This window comes from Myxine glutinosa, chromosome 1, assembly GCF_964187855.1.
Source record: "Myxine glutinosa chromosome 1, kmMyxGlut1.1, whole genome shotgun sequence".
In the NCBI taxonomy this organism is placed as follows: Eukaryota; Metazoa; Chordata; class Myxini; order Myxiniformes; family Myxinidae; genus Myxine; species Myxine glutinosa.
In genome coordinates this window covers 315,807,067-315,829,231 of record NC_136261.1, presented here as the reverse complement: position 1 = coordinate 315,829,231, position 22,165 = coordinate 315,807,067, and the positions used below count along the sequence as shown (strand labels likewise).

Below are 22,165 nucleotides of genomic sequence, written 5' to 3'. Positions count from 1 at the left end.
CAACTCTGTTTTATTAAACTTCAAACACCAATAGAACAATAAACATTTTACAAAGTTGCGGACGTGACATCCTTAGTTGTGGGCGTGAAACTGTACGAAAAGTAGCTCGACCAACTGAAGCGTAACATCAACTGTAACCCAGCAACAAGCTATTTCAAGTGAATATGAAACAAGATTGAGGAATGATATTGAGACTTCAACAACTTACAAAATAGTTACTTTCTCGAGATGGGCACCTAGTAAATCTAAATGACATGTAACTATATGTTATTCAACTTCAAATACAAAAAATTATTTGGAAAAACAGGGCTGCTTGACATCTGGCATACAGTCGAACTTCACTCAGCATCAATTGATTCTGAAAAAAATGTATCAATCCCTGTTGTCCAAGATGGGGGGTTCTAAAACTCAAATTATGTCGGACTTCCTTATCCAAACTTTGTCTTCTTGGTCAGGCACATTGAAAGTATTTTGGTGATTACAACTTTTGCATTTTCGGAAGAAGATTATTCCCACGTCGTCCCAGTCGCCATCAACACGGACAGCGACCTCCACGAATCTCCGCATGTTTTTTTGCCAGGAAAGTTTAGCATGACATCTTTTGATGTGTAGCCCATGTAAGGTACATGTGGGATCTGTGTTGCTGCTATCAGCATAGCTGGTTTCAGCATCCACTTCGGCCTGCATTGGGGTGTCACTGTCTTTGGGAGATTTGAAATTGAAGGATTAAATTGTGTTCGAGGAAGAATAAATTTTGTACAGGATCACACAAGGTTATCCTGTCCCTATCTTGCACTCAATAGAACATATGACCTAGCCCTGACGTGATGCATGCCCTGCGTACATGGGAGCATTTTACAGCCCTCCCATCGCAAGTCAAGACTTTCTTTGTTGTTTATGATTTCTGATTCGGGAACATACATCACAAGAATGTCTGTTGGGTAGGGTGGCCAATTTTTATATAGTATTGTTTTTTTATTTTATATCGCACACCCCCTCATTTGAGGGGGTTAGATGAAAGAATAACACAGTAATTTTTTTTTAGGGCAATCCAACAAGATTAAGCAGTCTCCCAGAACCCTCTAAAAGTACTCTGTGTGACAGCATTTGGTGAAATTTCTGGTGTCCATAACTTTGTTTCTTCTCAGACAATTCTTGTCAAATTTACACCAGCCTCCATGTGGACCAAGATCTTATTTTCCACATATAATTCCAATTGGGCGGTGTATACGCTAACAGATCGCTGTCTCCATCGATCTTTCCAAGGCCATAACACCGATCGGATGGACTCATTGCGACGAATTTGTTTATTTGTTCGTACAATCTATGCAAGCTTCTGGTTTGCAGCACCTTTGATGACAGCTGCTCCTACAAATGACTTATTAATGCTACAGCTGATCGAAGATTACCAACAAGTTGACAGCAAAATTGCCAGTCGCAGAAAATAAAATGCGGCTGCACTTGTGGTACCTAAGTGAGGACCTTGCAGCACTGCCTTTGTTCAGCGATGACAGCACTGATGAAGATAAGGGGGCTATCGTCAATGCTCTGCAGAGAGATCCACTCCCAGAAGATGTTCGACGTATGGCTCCAAACAAGATCCCTGAGTTCCGGAACCTTTCCGTGGCACAGTTTGTCACACAGCGCTCGCTCAACCTCTTTGAGTCACTTCATTTGTCACATGAGTTCCTGACGGTAGCAGTAGACACATGGTTCGAGCGTGATGACTACATTGCAGCGGGCAAGACCGTTCGTGCGCTGAAGGTGGTGAACGACTGCAGAACGTACAGTCAAATTGGCTACTGACTTTAATGAAGTCCTTACCAAGAATGACCAGCAGCACCAGCTCCTCTACCAGGTCGTTGAGCATCACCGGAAGCTTCTGCCAACCAGTGCCACTAAAGATCAACTGGTCAAGAGCACCAAGTAACACTGATAGCCTGACTGCCCTGGCACCATTGTTTTGTTACTAAACAGCTTTTGTTTTTAAACACTGTTTTTGTTTTTGTTTGTGTTAAAAGAATGCAGTTTCACAATCACAATTATTTAAATAAAGTGTGTTTGATTTTGGACTCGATGATGTTGTTCATGGGGGACTTTGGGGGCCATTTGTGGGTCAATGGGGATGATGTGTTTTTTTTTAATATGAAAGGACTTATTAGATCAAGCTAAAATTTGGCTCCACATGGAGGCTGGTGTAGATTTGAAAAGAATTGGCCGAGAGAGAAAAAAGTTATGGACACCAGAAATATCAACGAATCCGGTCTTGCAGAGTACTTTTAGAGGGTTGTGGGAGACCACTTACTCTTGATGGATTGCCCTATGATTTCTACTGTGCTATGTTTTCATCAGGCCACCTCAAATGAGAGGGTGTGCGATATAAAATTAAAAAATGTAATTTTTCGGGCCCCCCTCCTGTTGGGGTTGCCTTTGCAACATTGAAAAAGGACTGTGCATCTGAGACTATTGCTTGTCTGGACAGTACCCTGTGCCACACTAATCGGTTAGTGGTACCAGCAACTTCACCCACTGTCCCTTTGCCATGACTGGTGGCAAAAAATACCACTCCATGACTCAGTCATATTCCTGCTTCATGTATGTCAAATTCACAAAGATAAACTTCTGTTTGAATTGTGATGCTGCCCCATCCGTAAAGAAACAAAGTTTTCTAACAGATGGAAATTTCTCTTTTGTCTCACGAATAAAAACCTGAAGGAATCTGTATACTGCATACTTGTCATGGGAAAGGTAATCACTGATAATGGTGTAGCTCTGGCAGATATTGTGCACCCAAGAAATGCAAATGAATACAGTTACTTGGTTGTGATGCCATGTTGACATTGTGGTGTATTCCTGATGATGATGCATAGCGGAGAAATTTTCGGACAAATCAACTTGCACAACTGAACACTTATTGGTTTCATCTTGTTTGACTTGCTCAAAGAAGTCACTTTACTTCCTTTTAATGAAGGTGTGCGCCCATGAAAGTGTGGCAGTTGCCTGAGCAATGTATATGTGACAAAATGTTATCAGAGCTCAACAACATGAAGGAATGAATATTATTTTGTCACATCTACAACCACCAGTTGCGGAAGTGTCAAACAAACAAAACTAGAATTTTGAAGGATTCCAAGGGTGGTGTCAGAAATTGTAAAGAAATTGGCATATGAGGGAGAATAGGAAGTACCTTTTTTCCTTCAAATGGGTGAAAATACCAGTGTTAGTAATTAAATAGGAAAACGTTTTGATTTAAAAAGTTCCGGACGTGACAGGGTAATGGGTGCTGAAAAAGCACCCTAAGGGTAGAATCGGCTCACCTTTTGACACCAATACTGCCCTACTTTGACACAGGAAGCAACTGTCATTTTTGTCGAAATTTAGTTATCACTTGTTCTAGGATATTTGGGGTATGCTCTACACATTCGTACACAAAATAAAGTAACATGACCCTCCATTTCTGAGATATTAACATGTCAAAAGGAAGCAAGTACAGAAAGCCCCTCCCCCTCCCCCCTCCCCCCTCTTCTCCCCTCCCCCTCCCCTCCCCCCTCCCCCACCCCTCCCCCTCCCCTCCTCCCTCCCCTATGCCTCCCCCCACCCCTCCCCCTCCCCTCCTCCTCTCCCCTCCCCCCTCTCCTCCCCTCCCCCCCCGTTCCCCTCTGCTCCCCTCCCCCCTCCCACCCTCCTCCCGCCTCCCACCCTCCTCCCCCTCCCACCCCCTCCCCCCTCCCCCTCCCATCGCCCTCCCCCCTCTTCTCCCCTCTCCTCCTCCCCCTCCCCCCTCTTTTCCCCTCTCCCCCCTCTTCTCCCCTCTTCCCCTCCCCCTCTTCTCCCCTCTCCCTCTTCTCCCCTCCCCCCCTCTTCTCCCCTCCCTCCCCTCCCCCGCCCGGCAATGCCGGGTACTTCTGCTAGTATTGTCATAAAACTTTGACAAAAGGAAGCAACTGAGCAGGTCTTAGTTAGCCAATCATATATCAGCATAGAAATGGCAGATTGAGGGAGTTAACCAATCAGAGAGCTCCTATTATCCAGCTTGGCTTTCTCATGGTTTTTGCTCTGTGTTGTACTTGTGCAACTGGTTGTGAAACCGCCCGAAAATGCTGAAATTCTCTGATGTTTTCGCCCATTTGAGAGATATGTAAGTACCTGACTGTTCAATATGCTATTAGGCATTCAATTTCTAGACTCTTTTGAGTGAAACTCACGTTAACTAGTGTTTATTGTCTATTTACTAGACGTTTATATCCTGTCTTGTTTGTGCGCAGTTTCTGTGTAGTCCCATATACACATTGTTGTGTACAGTGTACAGAATGCAGATTTAACACGTAATTTGTTTTTCCTTGTCATCTTCCACTAAAAATTAACTGAATGCATGACCAAAGAAATTACATTTCTCCACATATCTGGTTGTTTATTCTTTTTCCAGTTGTGATACACGTTCTTCTGTAGCAGAAGTGTTTGAGTGAGTATTTAAACTAAAAAAAAACAAACAAAAAAACAAGCCCAAAACAAACCAAAACAAAATAATAACAAATGGTCTGCTTTAGGATAGTATTGTGCATTGAAAGTATTCTGCCTTTTTATAGGGGGGGACGTGACGTTGATTACGTACATGTGCCTGCACATACCCTTCCCGCCCTGTCACTCCTTGATGTGTAAACAAATTTGGATTATTAATAAATACACACAAAACCAATACATATATATCTAGCACAGTTTCATACCAGGAAAAAAAAAAACACCTTTAGAGGCCATTTTTCCCCGCAAAGCGGGGGTTGGAGTTTCATACCAGAGTGATCAGAAAATTTGAAAAGTTGCTTCCTTTTGTCAAAGTATTAGGCCTGGAACTATTACCATAATACTTTGACAAAAGGAAGCAAGTGACATAATTCACACAAAAATATGAATTCATATCTCCAACCATGGTTGCCTAAAAAGTCTTCTTTGAGTACAAGTTGAAAGTTGAAAAGTTGAAAAACTTTATACCCAGGAAGTAAGAAACACTGCCAAAGAGAGCAGAAAGAAAAACACATTTTCCTCATTCACAAGAAAACTCCTTTCAGGCAGTTGCTTCCTTTTGTCAAAGTAGGGCAGAATACCAGCAACATACCAGACTATTTGTCGTACCAATGTTCGAAGGATTGCATTTTTTACAGATTACCCTCTTCTTCGGCATTTCTTACATATTCTTCAAATAATGCTATTAAATGTCTTAACTTTGAGAAAAATGACAGTCATTTTGAGGAAAAAATATTTCACCCCCACAAGCACGGTAAATGGGGGTGCACACCACAAAATTAGTACCCATCCTTAACAGTGTAATCCTAGCTTCAAAATATCACAGGATCTATCATGATTTGCTGAGTTTCAATTTTTGATGGAAGTGTGACAGTTAAGTGGAATTGCCCATCTGTATCTGAACAGGCCTGGCTGTCTGTGGAAGAGCTTTCAATGCTGTTGTCTGTCAGTCCAAAGTATCATCATACAGAATGCTGAACAACACAATTGTCAATTAGACAGCTGACCATCTGTTTCACAGAAACATTATCCAGGACTTACAAAATGTCATATGTCAGGTTATTGGCAGCTGCCAAGATTTCCATTACACGACCAAGCAGCTAAGGTACTACTCGTCCCAAGTCTTCATCAAAATACCAAAGCACCATATGCAGGATTTTGACAACAGCATTATTTGTTACCTCATCATCATCCAGGAAGTATAAAGTGTCTCACATTTTTTTTCCTTGAAGCTTTTCCTTCAGTAAACATGCTTTCGGGACATGATCAGCTTTTCCAGTGATTCTCGATCCTTGCTATCCGTTCATACAGTTCGATTAAGTTTGGTCCAAAAGAAAATGGAAGCACTCCAAGAACAAGGAAAAGCATAAACTGCCTTCTGCTCAGCAATGGGATCACCTGTACTTCTTGGTGCTGAAACACAATCCATCGTTGTTTTTGTAGTGAGGTCTCATGCAATAAAACTACCAGTTGTGTTTAAAACAGAATATATAATTATAAAAGCCCAGTAACCTAGAGTGGCACTCTTCGGCATTGTGATGTCGGCCAATATGCCAATGCCCACACATTATTACATCATTATACATACTTGTGCCAAGTTTGATTTAAATCCCTTCAGCTGTTCTCAACTATCACATTTTTTTTATTTTTTTTTTGTATACTGAATCGAGGCTCGTGAAAAAGCTGACATTTATTTCACAAACAAATCAACCAGACAAACAAAATATATAAAAAGAGGGAGCGGAAGACTAGATGGGGAGAGAAGGGGAAGCACACAAACATAACATTTGAGAGCAGGGAGATGTGTGGGAGGGAGAGGGCTTGGGGGGAGGAGGCGTGGGAAGGGGGGGGGGGGTGGGAGAAGAATAAAACACAAGGACACCAAGGACTTCCCGAACAGAAGTTGGTATTTCAAAAAAGTGGATTTGGGGTGAAATTAGCGGGGGTAAAAAAAAAAAAGGTTTTGGATGGTGGTGCTTTTGGAAAGGTGAACAGCTGTTTTAAAGACCTGGAGGGTGGAGCGGGATTGAAGAGAGTGAGGGAGTTTGTTCCAGAGGCGGGAGAAAAGAGGAATGAAGGAGTGAAGGTGAGCAGAGAGTCTTGATTTTGGCAGTTTAACCATAAGAGGGTTGCAGACAGATCTTGTGCGACCTGTAGGAATATTTGGGGGACAGAGCCCAGAGAGAGCTGGGGGGGGCAAGGCCAGAAAGGAGTCGGTAGAAGACGGAAAGACCACCAACCTGCCTGCGGTGAGTGAGTGAAAGGCGGCCCTTGGAGTTAGCTTCGTCGCGGGAGATTCCAATGATTCTGAACGCTTTGGTTTCAACAGCGTGAAGACGAGCTAGGTGTGAGGCAGGAGCACCAGCCCAGAGGGGAGAGCAGTATTCCATTGAGCTGCGGATGAAAGCCTTGTACGTGGTGAGGAGCTCAGGTGTGCCAAGGAAGGACTTCGCACGACGGAGGATGCCCAGTCGGCGACTCGCTTTGGAGGCCAGATTTGAAATGTGGTTTTCCCAGGAAAGATCATGGCAGATAGTGAGACCCAAAAGCTTGAGTGACAGAACTTCTTGGAGAAGATTATTCAGAAAGTGGATGGGAGGGTTGTCCAGTCGGTCTTTTCGGAGAGACATCGTAGGAGTGTGAGATTTGTCAGGATTGAAAGACATGTTCCACTTGTTTACCCAGTCTGTGATTTTGTCCAGGTCTGCAGAGAGTGAGGAGGCTGCAGACTGCCGATCTGAGGGATGAGGAATGGAGCGACAGAGAGTAGAGTCATCACTCGTCAGCAAAGAGATAGAGAGGATTTTCAAGAGAGTCAGAGAGATCATTGATGAAGATCAGAAAAAGCACAGGGCCCAGAACACTGCCTTGGGGAACTCCAGCCTGAACAGGAAGAGGAGATTCAGGGCCACACGTTGACTACGACTAGAGAGGAAGTCCGCCAGCCATGTGTGGAGATTTCCATTGATACCAAAGGAGGAGAGTTTGATGAGCAGAGCGGGGTGCCAGACCGTATCGAAGGCACGTGATATGTCAAGGGAGACAGCTCTAATTTCCTGTTTGGCATTGAGGGCCTCCATCCATTGTTGAGAAAGCAGAAGCAGCATGTCCAGAGTAGAGTGACCAGGTCTGAAACCAAATTGATGATCAGAGATCAAGCCATTGGAGAAGAGGAAAGATTTAATATCTGAAGCAATGATGGATTCCATGACTTTGCTGATAATTGGGAGAAGGCTGATTGGTCTGTAGTTGCTAGGATCTGTTTTTGCACCTTTTTTGTGCAAAGCGGTGATGTTGGCTGATTTACAAGCAGGTGGCAGATGACCTTGAGCAAAAGAGAGGGTGAAGAGAACAGAGAGCGGGAGTGAAAGAGCAGAAGAACAGGATTTTAGGACCCGTGGGCTGATGCCGTCAGGTCCAGTTGCAGAATCAGAGTCAAGGGTTGACAGAAACTTTTCCACCTTGTCAGGAGGAAAGGACACAGAGTCCAGGAGCAGCTGGGTACGAGTTCGACTGGGAAAGGTGGGAACAGAGAGAGATGGGTTTGGGACACAGGATTTTGAGGCAAACACAGAGTTGAGGCATTCGGCTTTGTCACGTGCGGTGTCAACTGTGTAGCCATTTGAGGTAAGGGAGGGGATGGAGGGGGAACAAACACCAGAAACAGATTTGACCAGACGCCACCAGGATTTGGAAGAGGGAGACAGATAAGAGAGTTCGGTCGTGAGAACGGAGAGATATTGTTTCCTGGCTCTCCTGAGGGTGGACACACACTTGTTTCGGGCTTTGTGAAAGGAAATGAGATTTCCTTCCGTTGGATTTGCTTTCCAGGAGACGAAAGCAAGTTGTTTCTGGGCAACAGCCTCACCACAAGATTCCGTGTACCATGGACGGGAGGAAGGGTATGACAACTGAAGACGAGATGGGATAAATCTGTGCATGAGAGAGAGCAATTTACTTTGGAAGAATTCCCAGGATGAGTTGATGTCAGAGGCGGTAGAGATGGGAGACCAGTCCAGATGATTGATGGCTGCTTGAAGAACGTGCCAGTTGGCCTGAGTGAAATGCCAGACTCGTCAACGCTGAGGCAGCTCTCTGAGACTGGTCAGAGAGATGTCCACTTTAACAAGCACATGATCAGATGAGCCGATTGGAGCAGAAGAAGAGCAGCAGACATTTTCAGGGAAGTTAGTCATAACCAAGTCCAGAAGAGAAGATGCTCCGTTGACTGAGATCCGGGTCGGGAAATTGACAGATTGTGTCAGTCCCAGTGAGTCGCAGAAGTCCTTTGCTGAAGAGCCATGGCTGGTGAGAGAGGTACCCACACCCAGCCAACTGGCATGGTGACAATTGAAATCACCACATATGAGGAAGAGAGAGTTGGGATGGGTAGATAGAAGTTGGTCCATATTATCAGACAGCGAGATGTAGATGGAGTCATCACTGTTTGGTGGACGGTACAACACACATATGAACAAAAGGTGGGAGCGAAGGGGCAGCCGTAGCCAAAGGTATTCCTGGGGGTGAGGTGGAGAGAGGGCAGTGCAGGGCGAGTGAGGAAGAGATTTTTTTATAAAGATAGCAACCCCACCTCCAGGACGAGGCTCAGGTCTATCACACCGAAGGAAGGAGTAACCTGGGAGAGATACCAAGGAATCAGAGACATCATGAAGGAGGAAAGTTTCTGTTAAGCAGATCACGTCTGGTTTGTCAGAAGCAACCTGTATGGAGAGATCAGTCAAGTTTGAGCGAAGGCCCCGGATGTTTGAGGTCCATACCGTTAATGGAGAGGAAGTGGGAGAATCGGATACAGAACAGGGGGGGGGGGGGAGGGGTAGGGTAAGATGTGGAAGAGGAGGAAGAGGTAAGGAGAGCTGTTGAAGGTGTGTCAGAGATTTCAGAATAGCTTGGAGAAAGGGAAGAATGGGGTGGACAAAAGGTTTGATGGTGATTGGGTGAGGCACAGTGAGTTGTTATTTGAGGAGGGGGAAGAGCGAGGCAGAAGGTTGGGGAGATGAAGGTGAAAGTTGGAAGGGGGAAGAAGCGGGGAGGACGCTTTGAGGAGGAGGGGTGAGAGGGGAGGCGAGGGAGAGGCTCGGAGGGGAGGGGGTGTGGGGGGGAGTTTTGGAGGGAAGGGGCAAGGGGGGGAGATTTGAAAGGGATGGGTGATGGGGAAGATTTGGAGGGGAGGGGCAGGGGGAAGATTTGAAAGAGATGGGTGATGGGGAAGATTTGGAGGGGAGGGGCAAGGGGGTAGATTTGGAGGGGAGGGGTGATGGGGAAGTTTTGGAGGGAAGGGGTGATGGGGAAGATTTGGAGGGGAGGGGCAAGAGGGAAGATTTGAAAGGGATGGGTGATGGGGAAGATTTGGAGGGGAGGGGGCAAGGGGGAATATTTGAAAGAGATGGGTGATGGGGAAGATTTGGAGGGGAGGGGCAAGGGGGGTAGATTTTGAAGGGAGGGGTGATGGGGATGTTTTGGAGGGGAGGGGTGATGGGGAAGTTTTGGAGGGAAGGGGGTGATGGGGAAGATTTGGAGGGGAGGGGCAAGGGGGAAGATTTGAAAGGGATGGGATGCGGCCTAGTTGTCGTGCCACGCGGCCTAGTTGTTGAAGCTTCCGACCTTGAGGCTTGGTTCTCTCCGGGCATCCAAAGCAGTTATTTTTTCATTCATGTGTTTGTCAAATTTCAACTCGTTATTTTATCGTCCATGCGTTATTGTTTGTTTATAGTTAGTTTTGGTTTGAATTTCCTGTAACTCGTAATTAATTAATCGTGTTCTGCTCCGCGTGTGCGGCCTTGTACCCCCTTCGGTGTTTGTTAACTTAAGTCCCCTACATCGTGTTTTGCTTGGCTCTTAGTTTTTTCCCTTCTACCCCGAACATAATACTCTTTGTCGAACGTTTTAAATCCCCCCCCCCCCCCCCCCCCAAAAAACAACAACAAAAAAATAACCAAAAACATTTATTTTCCTTTCTCCACGTGTGCTGTTGTCTCATCCTGTACTTTCTGTCCAGGTGTGCTGTTCGCCCCGCCCCCATTATCTCCTTGCCATCCACCTTTTGCCCTGTTCACGTGACTCGTGGTGGTCCCTCTCGGCTCTCCCCTCATTGGTATTTTGTGCATATAAGATTGTTCACGGTTCTGTTTAAATATTATTTAAATATGTTTAAACTTTCCCCTTCAATGTTTTATTCAGTGGTATATTACAACATGCTGTTTTTCTTCCTATTTAAAAGGCTTTTTTCAATTTCCTCTCCAACTCATTCCACGTCAAAACAAAAAAAATTCAATCTCTTATACGTCTCCCTCACTACATGGTCTAAATTCACATTCATTCCACCCCTCCTCCATCGTTCTGAATCGGATTGCTAACTTGAAAATCACAACAAACCCAATTTGTTATCAATGTTCGTCTTTCATTAATCATCCACTTTCTAAACTCCCCTCTTGCCCCTCCCCTCCAAATCCCCCCCCTTGCACCTACACTCCCCCCTTGCCCCTCCACTCCTAAACTCCCCCCTTGCCCCTCCCCTCCAAAACTCCCCCCTCACTCCTCCCCTTCAAAACTCCCCCCCAACCCCTCCCATTCAAATCTCCCCCCATACCATTCCTCTCCAATTCTCCCTCCTCCCCCTCCTCCTCAAAGATGCCTCCTCCCCACTTCATCTCCCTTCTATCTCATACCTCCACCCCTCCCAACCTTCTATTTTCCTCTGCCCCCCCTCAAACAACCCCTCACTGTGCCTCATCCCTTCACCATCAAACCTTTCATCCTCCTCATCCTTCCCTTTCTTGGAACTCTTCTGTAATCTCTGACACACTATCAACTGCTCTCCCTACCTCCCCCTCTCATCCTTCATCTTACCCTACTCCTCCCCTCCCCTGTCCTGTACCCGATGCTCCCCCTCTCTCTTCATTAACGGTATGGACCTCAAACATCCGGGGCTTTCGCTCAAACCTGACTGATCTCTCCATACAGGTTGCTTCTGACAATCCAGTACTCCCTCCTCCGGTATGATAAACCTGAGCCTCGTCCTGGTGGTGGGGTGGCTATTTTTATCAAAAACTCTCTTCCTCACTCTCCTGGCACTGCCCTCTCTCCTCCTCACCCCCAGGAGTACCTCTGGCTACGGCTTCCTCTCCGCTCCCACCTTTTGTTCATATGTGTTCTGTACCGTCCTCCAAACAGTGATGACTCCATTTACATTTCACTGTCTGACAACATGGACCAACTTCTATCCACTCATCCCAACTCTCTCTTCCTCATATGTGGTGACTTCAACTGTCATCATGCCAGCTGGTTGGGTGTGGGTTCCTCTCTCACCAGTCATGGCACCTCAGCAAAGGACTTCTGTGACTCACTGGGATTGACACAATCTGTCAATTTCCCGACCCGGATCTCAGCCAATGGAGTATCTTCTCTTCTAGACTTGGTTATGACAAACTTCCCTGCTAATGTCTGCTGCTCTTCTTCTGCTCCAATCGGTTCTTCTGATCATGTGCTTGTCAAAGTGGACATCTCTCTGGCCATTCTCAGAGAGCCTCCTCAGCGTCGGCGAGTCTGGCATTTCACTCAGGCCGACTGGGATAGTCTTCAAGCAGCCATCAATCGTCTGGATTGGTCTCCCATCTCCACTGCCTCTGACATCAATTCTTCCTGGGAATTCTTCCAAAGCAAACTGCTCTCTCTCATGCACAGATTTATCCCATCTCGTCTTCAGTTGTCTTACCCTTCCTCCCGCCCATGGTACACTGAATCTTGTGGTGAGGCAGTTGCCCTGAAACAACTTGCCTTTGCCTCTTGGAAGGCTAATCCAACTGAAGGCAATCTCAGTTCCTTCCACCAAGCTCGGAACAAGTGTGTGTCTACCCTCAGGAGTGCCAGGAAGCACTATCTCTCCACACTCAAGAATGAACTCTCAAACCTGTCTCCTTCCTACAAATCCTGGTGGCGTCTGGTCAAATCCGTTTCCGGTGTTTGTTCCCCCTCCATCCCCTCCCTTACCTCAAATGGCCACACAGTTGACATCGCACGTGACAAAGCCGAATGCCTCAACTCTGTGTTTGCCTCAAAATCTTTAGTCCCAAACCCATCTCTCTCTGTTCCCACCTTTCCCAGTCGAACCCAACTGCTCCTGGACTCTGTGTCCTTCTCTCCTGACAAGGTGGAGGAGTTTATGTCTAACCTCGACTCTGATTCTGCAACTGGACCAGACGGCATCAGCCCACGGGTCCTAAAATCCTGCTCTACCGCACTATCTCACCCTCTCTCTGTTCTTTTCACCCTATCTTTTGCTCAAGGTCATCTGCCAGCATCCTGGAAATCAGCAAACATTACCGCTTTACACAAAAAAGGTGCAAAAACAGATCCTTGCAACTACAGACCAATCAGCCTGCTCCCAATTATCAGCAAAGTCATGGAATCCATCATTGCTTCGGATATGAAATCTTTCCTCTTCTCCAATGGCTTGATCTCTGATCATCAATTTGGTTTCAGACCAGGTCACTCTACTCTGGACATGCTGCTTCTGCTGTCTCAACAATGGATGGAGGTCCTCAATGCCAAACAGGAAATCAGAGCTGTCTCCCTTGACATATCACGTGCCTTCGATACGGTCTGGCACCCAGCTCTGCTCTCCAAACTCTCCTCCTATGGTATCCATGGAAATCTCCATGCATGGCTTGCGGACTTCCTCTCTGGTCGTAGTCAACGTGTGGCCCTGAATGGATTTCTCTCATCTCCCCTTCCTGTTCAGGCTGGAGTTCCCCAAGGTAGTGTTCTGGGCCCTGTGCTTTTTCTGGTCTTCATCAATGATCTCTCCGACTCTCTGGAAAATCCTCTCTATCTCTTTGCTGATGACTCCACTCTCTGCCGCTCCATTCCTCTTCCCTCAGATCGGCAGTCTGCAGCCTCCTCACTCTCTGAAGACCTGGACAAAATCACAGACTGGTCAAACAAGTGGAACATGTCTTTCAATCCTGACAAATCTCACACTCTTACTATGTCTCTCCGAAAAGATCGACTGGACAACCCTCCCATCTACTTTCTCAACAATCCTCTCCAAGAAGTTCTGTCGCTCAAGCTTTTGGGTCTCACTATCTGCCATGATCTTTCTTGGGAAAACCACATTTCCAAGCTGGCCTCCAAAGCCAGTCGCCGACTGGGCATCCTCCGTCGTGCGAATTCCTTCCTAGGCACACCTGAGCTCCTCACCACATACAAGGCTTTCATCCGCAGCTCAATGGAATACTGTTCTCCCCTATGGGCCGGTGCTCCTGCCTCACACCTAGCTCGGCTTCACGCTGTTGAAACCAAAGCTTTCAAAATCATTGGAATCTCCCGCGATGAAGCTATCTCTGAGGGCCTTTCACTCACTCACCGCAGGCAGGTAGGTGGTCTTTCTGTCTTCTACCGACTCCTCTCCGGCCTTGCTTCCCCAGCTCTCTCTGTGCTCTGTCCCCCAAATATTCCTACAGGTCACACAAGATCTGCCAGCAACCCTCTGATGGTTAAACTGCCGAAATCTCGGCTCTCTGCTCACCTTCACTCTTTCATTCCTCTTTTCTCCTGCCTCTGGAACAAACTCCCACACTCCCTTCAATCCCACTCCTCCCTCCTGGTCTTTAAAACAGCTGTTCACGACCATCTCTTATCTTCCCCCATCCAAAACCTTGATGTTTTCTACCCCCACTAATTCACCCCAGATCCACCTTGTTTGAAATTCCAACTTCTTTCCTGGAAGTCCTTGCAGTGTCCATATGTTTTATACCTCTCCCACCCCCCCTTCCCATGCCTCACCCCCCAAAGCCCTCTCCCTCCCACAGATCTCTCGATGTCTCCATGTCTCTCGGTCCCTGCTCTCAAATGTTGTGTTTGTGTCCTTCCCCCTCTCTCCCCATCTTGTCTACCGCTCCCGATGTTATATGTTTTATGTGTCGGTTTGTCTTTCTGTGTGATTAATGTTCGCTCTTTCACGAGCCTCAATCTTGTATACAAAAAAAACAAAGAAAAAAAAAGGATGGGTGATGGGGAAGATTTGGAGGTGAGGGGCAAGGGGGTAGAGTTGGAGGGGAGAGGTGATGGGGAAGTTTTGGAGGGGAGGGATGAGATTGGATTTTGAAAAGTGTACGATTAATGGGAAACTAACATTTATTGCAAAATGAGTTTCTTGAGACCTTCGAGTCAAAAATACGTTTGAGGACGCTGAAGGAGGGGTGGAGTGCAGGAGAGTTTCGGGAATGTCGAAAAGAGGAACTGTAAGAGATGGAATTTTTTTTTGGAATGAATAGATTTGGTGAGCAAGTCGAAAGCATCCTTTTATAGAAGAAGAAGAAAAAGGTGTTATAATATACGACAGAATACATTTTTAACAACGTGATCACGAACAACGTGGTCGAAGAACGAACGAACAAATAAGAACAACGAATAAACGAATAAGAGCAGAGAAGGAAATGTTTTTTTTTTTGTTTTTTTTTCTGAGCTGAGATTTTAAACAAGGAAGTATGGGGTGAAAGACGGGGACAAAAAACAGGGAACGAAAGTAATTGCAGCGCAATCGACGAACCGCTGAGAGAAAAACAAAGCCTCAAGGTTGGACACGGAAGCCTACTAGGCCTCAGAATACGCGACACGAATTAACCGACGATTTTGTATGCAGGTATGAAAAATTAACGCCGAGAATCTTACTAAAGACACACTATAAGCATACACACCGAAAGATAGATACAGTTACGACAAAAACACAATTGTGAAAAAATTACTTAACTTCGAAAGCGTGAGCGCATGGACAGCTTCGAAAGAACTTGACCTCCAATCTTGCGCATGTGCAGTCGAGCATCATTATACATTTTTACCTGACATGGTCTCACCTTTGACCATTGATGAAGAAATCTAATCAGTTAATCTTTTCATCATAATATATACTTGTACCAAGTTTGGTCAAAATCCCATCACTGGTTCACAAATTAGTGCAGTAAAAGAATTTTTTTACCCAACAGGACTTTTGACCTTTGATTTCTTGACCCCACAATCTAATCCGTTCATCTTCACATCATTATACATACGGTACTTGTACCAACTTTGACTTAGTTCCCTTCAGCCGTTCTTCCGTTATCAGGGTAACAAAGACCTATTACAGACTCTGACCGTTGACCTCTTGATTCCATAATTTAATCAGTTCATATTTATGTCATTATACATACTTGTACCAAGTTTGACTTGGTTCCCTTCAGCAGTTGTTAAGTTATCGTGGCAACGAAAACCTATTACAGACTGAGCTTTGACCTTGATGCTGAAATCTAATCAGTTCATATTTGCATAATAATACATATACTCATACTAACTTTGGTAAAAATCACATCACTGGTTCACATGCTATCGCAGTAACAGTATTTTTGCCGAACATGATCTCTGACCCTTGACCTCATGACCCCAAAATATAATCAGTTCATCTTTACCTCATTATGCATACCTGCACCAAATTAGATTTAGATCCCTTCAGCCGTTATTGCGGTGAAGAAAACCTATCACGGATGGACAGACGGCGCACAGACGGACTGACAGATAGCCAGACGGACAAACGGCACACAGACGGACTCACAGACAGCCGGGTGGACAACGTGAAAACATATTGCCGCCAGTGACTATGTTGACAGGCGTAAAAATATCTGATCGATATACAGTGCCTTCAGAAAGTATTCACACCCATTGACCTTTTACACATTTTGTTGTGTTACAGCCTGTATTTAAAATGGACTAAATTGAGATTTTTTTGTCACTGATCTACACATAATATCCCATAATGTCAATGTGGAATTCTTTTTTATAAATTTTTACAAATAAATTAAAAATAAAACACAGAAATATCTAATTTGCATAAGTATTCAACCCTGAGTCAATATTTCGTAGAAGCACCTTTGGCAGCGATTATAGCTTTGAGTCTTCTTGGGTTTGTCAGTATCAGCTTTGCACATCTGGATTTGGGGAGTTTCTCCCATTCTTCCTTACAGATTTGCTCAAGATCCATCAAGTTGTATGGGGAGTGTTGGTGAACAGAAATTTTCAAGTCTTTCCACAGATTCTCAATGGGATTCAAGTCTGAGCTTTGGCTGGGCCACTCAAGGACTTTCACATTCTTGTTCTGAAGCCATTCCAGTGTTGCTTTGGCTGTATGCTTGAGGTCATTTTTCTATTGGAATGTAAATCATCGCTGCAGTCTAAGGTCTTTTGCACTCTGAAGCAGGTTCTCCTCAATGATTTGCCTGTATTTGCTTCCATTCATTGTTCCCTATATTCTTACAAGTCTCCCTGTCCCTGCTGCTGAAAATAATCGCCATAGCATAATGCTGCCATCGACATGCTTCACGGTAGGGATGGTGTTAGATGAGTGATGAGCTGTGCTCAGTTTCCACCAGATGTAGTGCTTTGCATTCAGGCCAAAGAGTTCAATTTTCATCTCAGACCACAGAATCTTTTATTTCATGCTCTCGGAGTCTTTCTCAGGCCGTTTTGCAAGCTCCAGGCATGCTCTCATGTGCCTTTTTTTTCTCAGGAGTGGCTTCCATCTGGCCACACTCCCTTAAGCCTAGACGTGTGAAGGGCTACAGAGACTTCTGGCGGGTTCTGGTATGAACTCCATCTGGAAGATTCTCCCATATCAGCCAAGGAACTCTGTAGTTCTGTCAGAGTGGTCATTGGGTTATTGGTCACCTCCTCCCTGACCAAGGTCCTTCGTGTCCGGTTGCTGGGTTTGGTTGGACGGCCAGCTCTATAAAGCATCTGGGTAGTTCCATATTCTTTCCATTTCCTGATGATGGAGCTAACTGGGCTCTTTGGAACTCTCAACACCCTATAAATTGTTTTATATCCTTCCTCAAATCTATGCCTCCTCATAATTCTATCTCGGAGTTCTACGGACAGTTCCTTGGACTTCATGGTAGAGTTTCTACTTTGACGTGTTCTGTGAACTGTGGGACCTTATATAGAAAGGTGAGTTTCTTTCTAAATCATGTCCAATGAATTGAATTGGCCACAGGTGGACTCCAATCAAGTTGTCTGGACATCTCGAGGATTATCAAAGGAAATTGGATGAACCTGAGCTCAATTTGAAATGTCATAGCAAAGGGGTTGAAAGGTAGAGCATGGCGATTGTGATATATGACAGGTTCGACGATATGTTCGGCTTGAACGGCATAGAAATCAAAATGGCGGTGTGTGGAGTCACCCGTAGTACACCGTAATGACATCACAGAAGTAATCACATTACATCACCCCTGTCATATGTGACCAGATCCTCAGCTCTGATTGGTGTACATTTGTGAGGTTTGTCATATGGATAGACAAACACTGTTCTAGATGGCTCCGCCCTATGGGCTATGCCATAAAAAAAATTATTGTGTCCAGATACAGATCTTCACCAAAATGTGATCAATTTGGCCTTGTCACACACCCAACCTGACCACCAAATTTTGTCCAAATCCGTCCATACCTCTTTGAAATATCGTGCTCACAGACACACAGACATGGGTGAAAACACAACCTCCATCCACCCTCGGTGAAGGAGGTAATGAATCATTGCAACAAGAACGTACACCTATGGTTTAAATGAAAATCACCTTTTTGATCAAATTGATGGTGATTTTGATTGGCACAATCTGGCCCTCACGGATGCAAGTATCAATCAGCCGTCCAACTGCAGATCCATCGCGGGACCTCTCAGCACGCAACAAGTCTCCAACAGACAGATGCGTATAACCGAAGTCCTGTAAGTACAAAGTTTGTGATACAAGTGTGAAAACTACAAGATAGCATATTTATTTCCTTCACCATAACTGTATATGCACAAAGAGTTGTAATCATACACGAGGACCGACCTTCCTTTAAGGCTGAAAGAGACAATATGGCCTGTACTTAAATAGCCACTGTTATTTCACCCATACCTCCACAATCCTCTTGGACTGTGTTCCTTTTCCTGCACCGGGAGCTCCAAGTACGAACACAACGTCTGGAAGTTTGGCCATGTTGAGCAGAATTCTTCTAGCAAATGTCGCCTGGAATAAACAGGACCATGTAAAGTCGAAAGATGGAAACACATAAAAAGTGCGGGTTTGTAAGATAAAGAGGATACGAGACAAGAGATGATAGTGGTGATGAATGATCACAGTGATGATTAAAAAAACATGAAAAACATGTTAAAGAAATCCAAATTGATATCCTCTACATCTACAAGGATATACGCACTAAGAAAATGCATGAAAGACTGAACGTAGAATGAAGACCTACAGTCTAGCTTGTGAAGGCTAGTGTCAAACTCCCTTTATAGTAGCTTAATTTACTTACTTGTTGACCTATTAAAACAAAGCATCTGCATCCTGTTTACTTGATGATATGTACTCGAGATCCAGTTTTATCGAAGCATGTATAATATCCACATATTCCATGTAATTTCAGTAATATGTTACATATACATACTACTGTTACATACTACTGCCTCAAAGGGCGACTCTGTGCATAGGGCAAGGTACATGATGATCACCACCATCATCACCATCGACATGCAACATGCCCTATGCAGAGCATTGGTGCTGCCGAAGCAGTTACTAGGCCATAATCCTGGTTAGGTCACCACTCCAGCTCAGGAAGTCAGGGAAGAAATTTATAATTTGCTCAGGGTTGCCTGGTGTTCCCTGGTGTTGGCTTAGCGGTTAGGGTGCCGGCTTGGGATCCTAGGATCCTGGGTTCGAATCCCGGTCGATCGCTGAATTAATGCCAGGGGGGTTGACTCAGCCTGTCATCCTTCCCAGGTCGGCAAATTGAGTACCAGCTTGCTGGGATGAATGATCACGGTGTGTACCCCGGTTTAGAATAGGTACACCGTATCCCTGCGCATTGTAAGAGCGTGACCAAGGGTTGGCGTCAGGAAGGGCATCCGGCCATAAAAACATTGCCTCAAACAGGGAACCATGATTGTCATGGGGCCCGCAAGGCTAACCCCCGCTCTAGCGGGGAAAATGGCCTTAAAACGATCATTCATTCATTCATTCATTTCATTGAGGGTGCCGGCGAAAGCTCGCCTTCTCTTCGAGAAGGACATCATGGGATGTTTGACGTCCACCAACCATCCGACGGACGGCACACACATTGATGGATCACTCTGCCTTTGATGAACTGGAATGACAGCTTATAGCTCGGTCGGGATTCAAACCCAGGATAGACAGCTTAAAGGCGAGCGTGCATACCTCAAGGCCAACATGTCAGCATTTGAAGGATACCAAAATTAATTATATAACACGTCTGCAGAAAAGACATGTTTAAGTGAAATAATACATTTAGCTCACCAATACTATGCAACGAAAAACCAAAATCACACCAAACAACTCCTTAAGTGAAACTCGACTCTGCTTGAGATCAAAACTAGGACTTGCCAATTTAGAGTGGAGCACAACAAAGTTAGTTATATTTCCTTAAAGAAAGCTTTAAATGCCTTCAAAAGGAATTCAAAAGATAATGTGTATAGTGAGAATGAACCGAGGCCAACTACACCTCTGAACATCTTTCGAAACAGTAAAGATAAATCAACAACGAATACAAAACATTAAACAGCCATATATAAAGCACATCAAAATAAGTTAACAAACTGAAGAAAACCATGAAAAGGAATAGAAAGTGAAAAAAGAAACAATACAATATATCCAAAAATAAGTAACAAATGGATAGTTATAAGGTTCTTTTCAGATAGTTTACATCAGTAAAAAGACAGACAACTGAAGCAACTATATAGACAAGTTTGCCTAACGAGTCAAGAAAGAATAACCACAAATACATTAATAAGTTGAACATCATTGTTACCCCAATTCACGAGCTCTCACAGCTCAAAGTTTGGAGAGAGAGGAGTAAAATTTAAATGTTTAAAGTTCACTGCAACGTTGGCAGGAAGTGACATCGATGGGTAAAACCCTAACCACCCACTTAGAATTCAATTGGGTGAGCCGTGAAGGCAGTTCCAGGTATGATGGACAAACCAACTGTACCAGTTTAAAAACAGGTTCCCATACTCCTAAGTAAAGAGTTGAAACTGGCTTTATGAAAAGTGCAATTTCAAAACATTCACAAGGAGCCTAGAATATGTTTCCATTTCACCAATTATATTAGTAAACCAGCAGAGGTTGATAACATCCGCACACAACCCACTTTGCCAGTTTTGCACATGTAGTTTAAAAAAAAGCAAACTAAAAGCCAAGATAACATCCTTAAATTGTGTGTCATGACAAATGCATACCTTTGGACAGAGAGTATAATTGGGATCGATTTATGAGACCGAGAACGAAAAACAAACTTTTATGTAATGCTTGCAATGCCCGCCTGGCAGAGCTAGTGCCATCTTCACTAATTTGGGATGCCCAGGTCATCAATCAGCAGCGCTGCCCTGGCTGATCTGCTGGACCCACTACCTAGCCTGCTATTCCAACCCTGAGTAGTGTAATAATGTTGCTTCTGGGACACCTCCGTTTAACATGGGAAATCCCTATCTAATGTCATTTACCCCCTTGTCTTTTTCAAAAATCATAAACACCTCTATTTCTCCCACCCTCATCTTTATGAACCTTTTGTCTGTAGTACCTATCCTTAATGTTGTTCATTAGACCACTCAAACACTACAAATATTTGTTTTCTCTTATAGACCTATCATCCTTCTTCTACATATTGTTACAGACGTGGCTTGGATGTTATTTACCGAGCGGTTTTATGGTATGACCACGTCTGCACAAGTTACCCGATTGTGCCCGAACGTTGACTAGTCGCGCGATGCTGGCTCAATAAGAAAAAGAAGACACCCGGCTGGATTACAATAACACAATACGACACCAATGTTTCAATTCTCAAGACCTCCGGAGGAGATTATATTCGTACGGAAAGGTCAGATTACAGGGGCTAGAGGTATAATCACAGAAAGACAGGCACTTAGACACACTCTTATATTAACCCCGGACAGACGACAGACAAACGGGACAACGGCTGACTCACACGGGGGTTGATGACAGGAAAGCGGGTATCGATGGCTCCAGGTCCTCCTGGGCTCGGGGCAGGGTACAGTACGGTCCGGTCCGGTCCAAAGATGCGGGGAGGTATCGTCGCGCTGGGGGTGGCGGTGGCTTCTCTCTCTCAGCTGAGGCGCATCTGACGTCACATCCGGCGCGGGGCCGCGTATATCCGGCGGGGAGTGACACGCCCTCGGCTCGTTAGCTCCGCCCCAGATGGAATCGGCACGTTGCTTCTCATTGGGTGCGTGGGGGGGTTACTGGCTCCGCCCCTGACGAGGAGCTGACAGCCAGCCCCTTCGGGGTAACGCCGTGGAGCGCATGGTCATGGCGGGTAACCGAGCCGGTGTGAGGACGCACACTCCCCGCCCCTCTGTTGTTGTAGTCGTAGTTGTAGTTGTAATTGTTGTTGTAGTTGTTGTTTGGGGAAGAAGATGGGAGGAGGTATGGGAAAGGTCCTAAACTCACTACTGATGCCATATAATCACATTCTGGTGCAACGAAGAGTCATAATTAATGGAAACGAGGCCTTAACTGACATAGATTAAGAATAACTAGGAAGATGTCCGAAAGTTGTCTACGTGTGGTGCGGTGGACCTGGGCACGAC

General features: G+C 45.1%; 1 protein-coding gene across 6 annotated transcripts in view; it reads right to left on the bottom strand.

Annotated features, from left to right (window-relative positions):
- The window catches only part of CMPK1 (cytidine/uridine monophosphate kinase 1), an 86,257-nt gene that overhangs the window by 28,357 nt on the left and 35,735 nt on the right, over positions 1-22,165 (bottom strand). For 5 of the 6 annotated variants that reach the window (XM_078769240.1, XM_068096139.2, XM_078769236.1 and 2 more), the window contains 2 exons: positions 18,459-18,569; positions 18,135-18,281 (listed from right to left, as the gene is read on the bottom strand). In XM_078769240.1, the coding sequence (XP_078625366.1) occupies positions 18,135-18,281; positions 18,459-18,539 (228 nt within the window). In that variant the 5' untranslated portion in view covers positions 18,540-18,569. Of the gene's footprint in view, positions 1-18,134; positions 18,282-18,458; positions 18,570-20,367; positions 20,457-22,165 lie in introns of those variants that run through there. The other variant, XM_068096147.2, reaches the window with a different exon arrangement.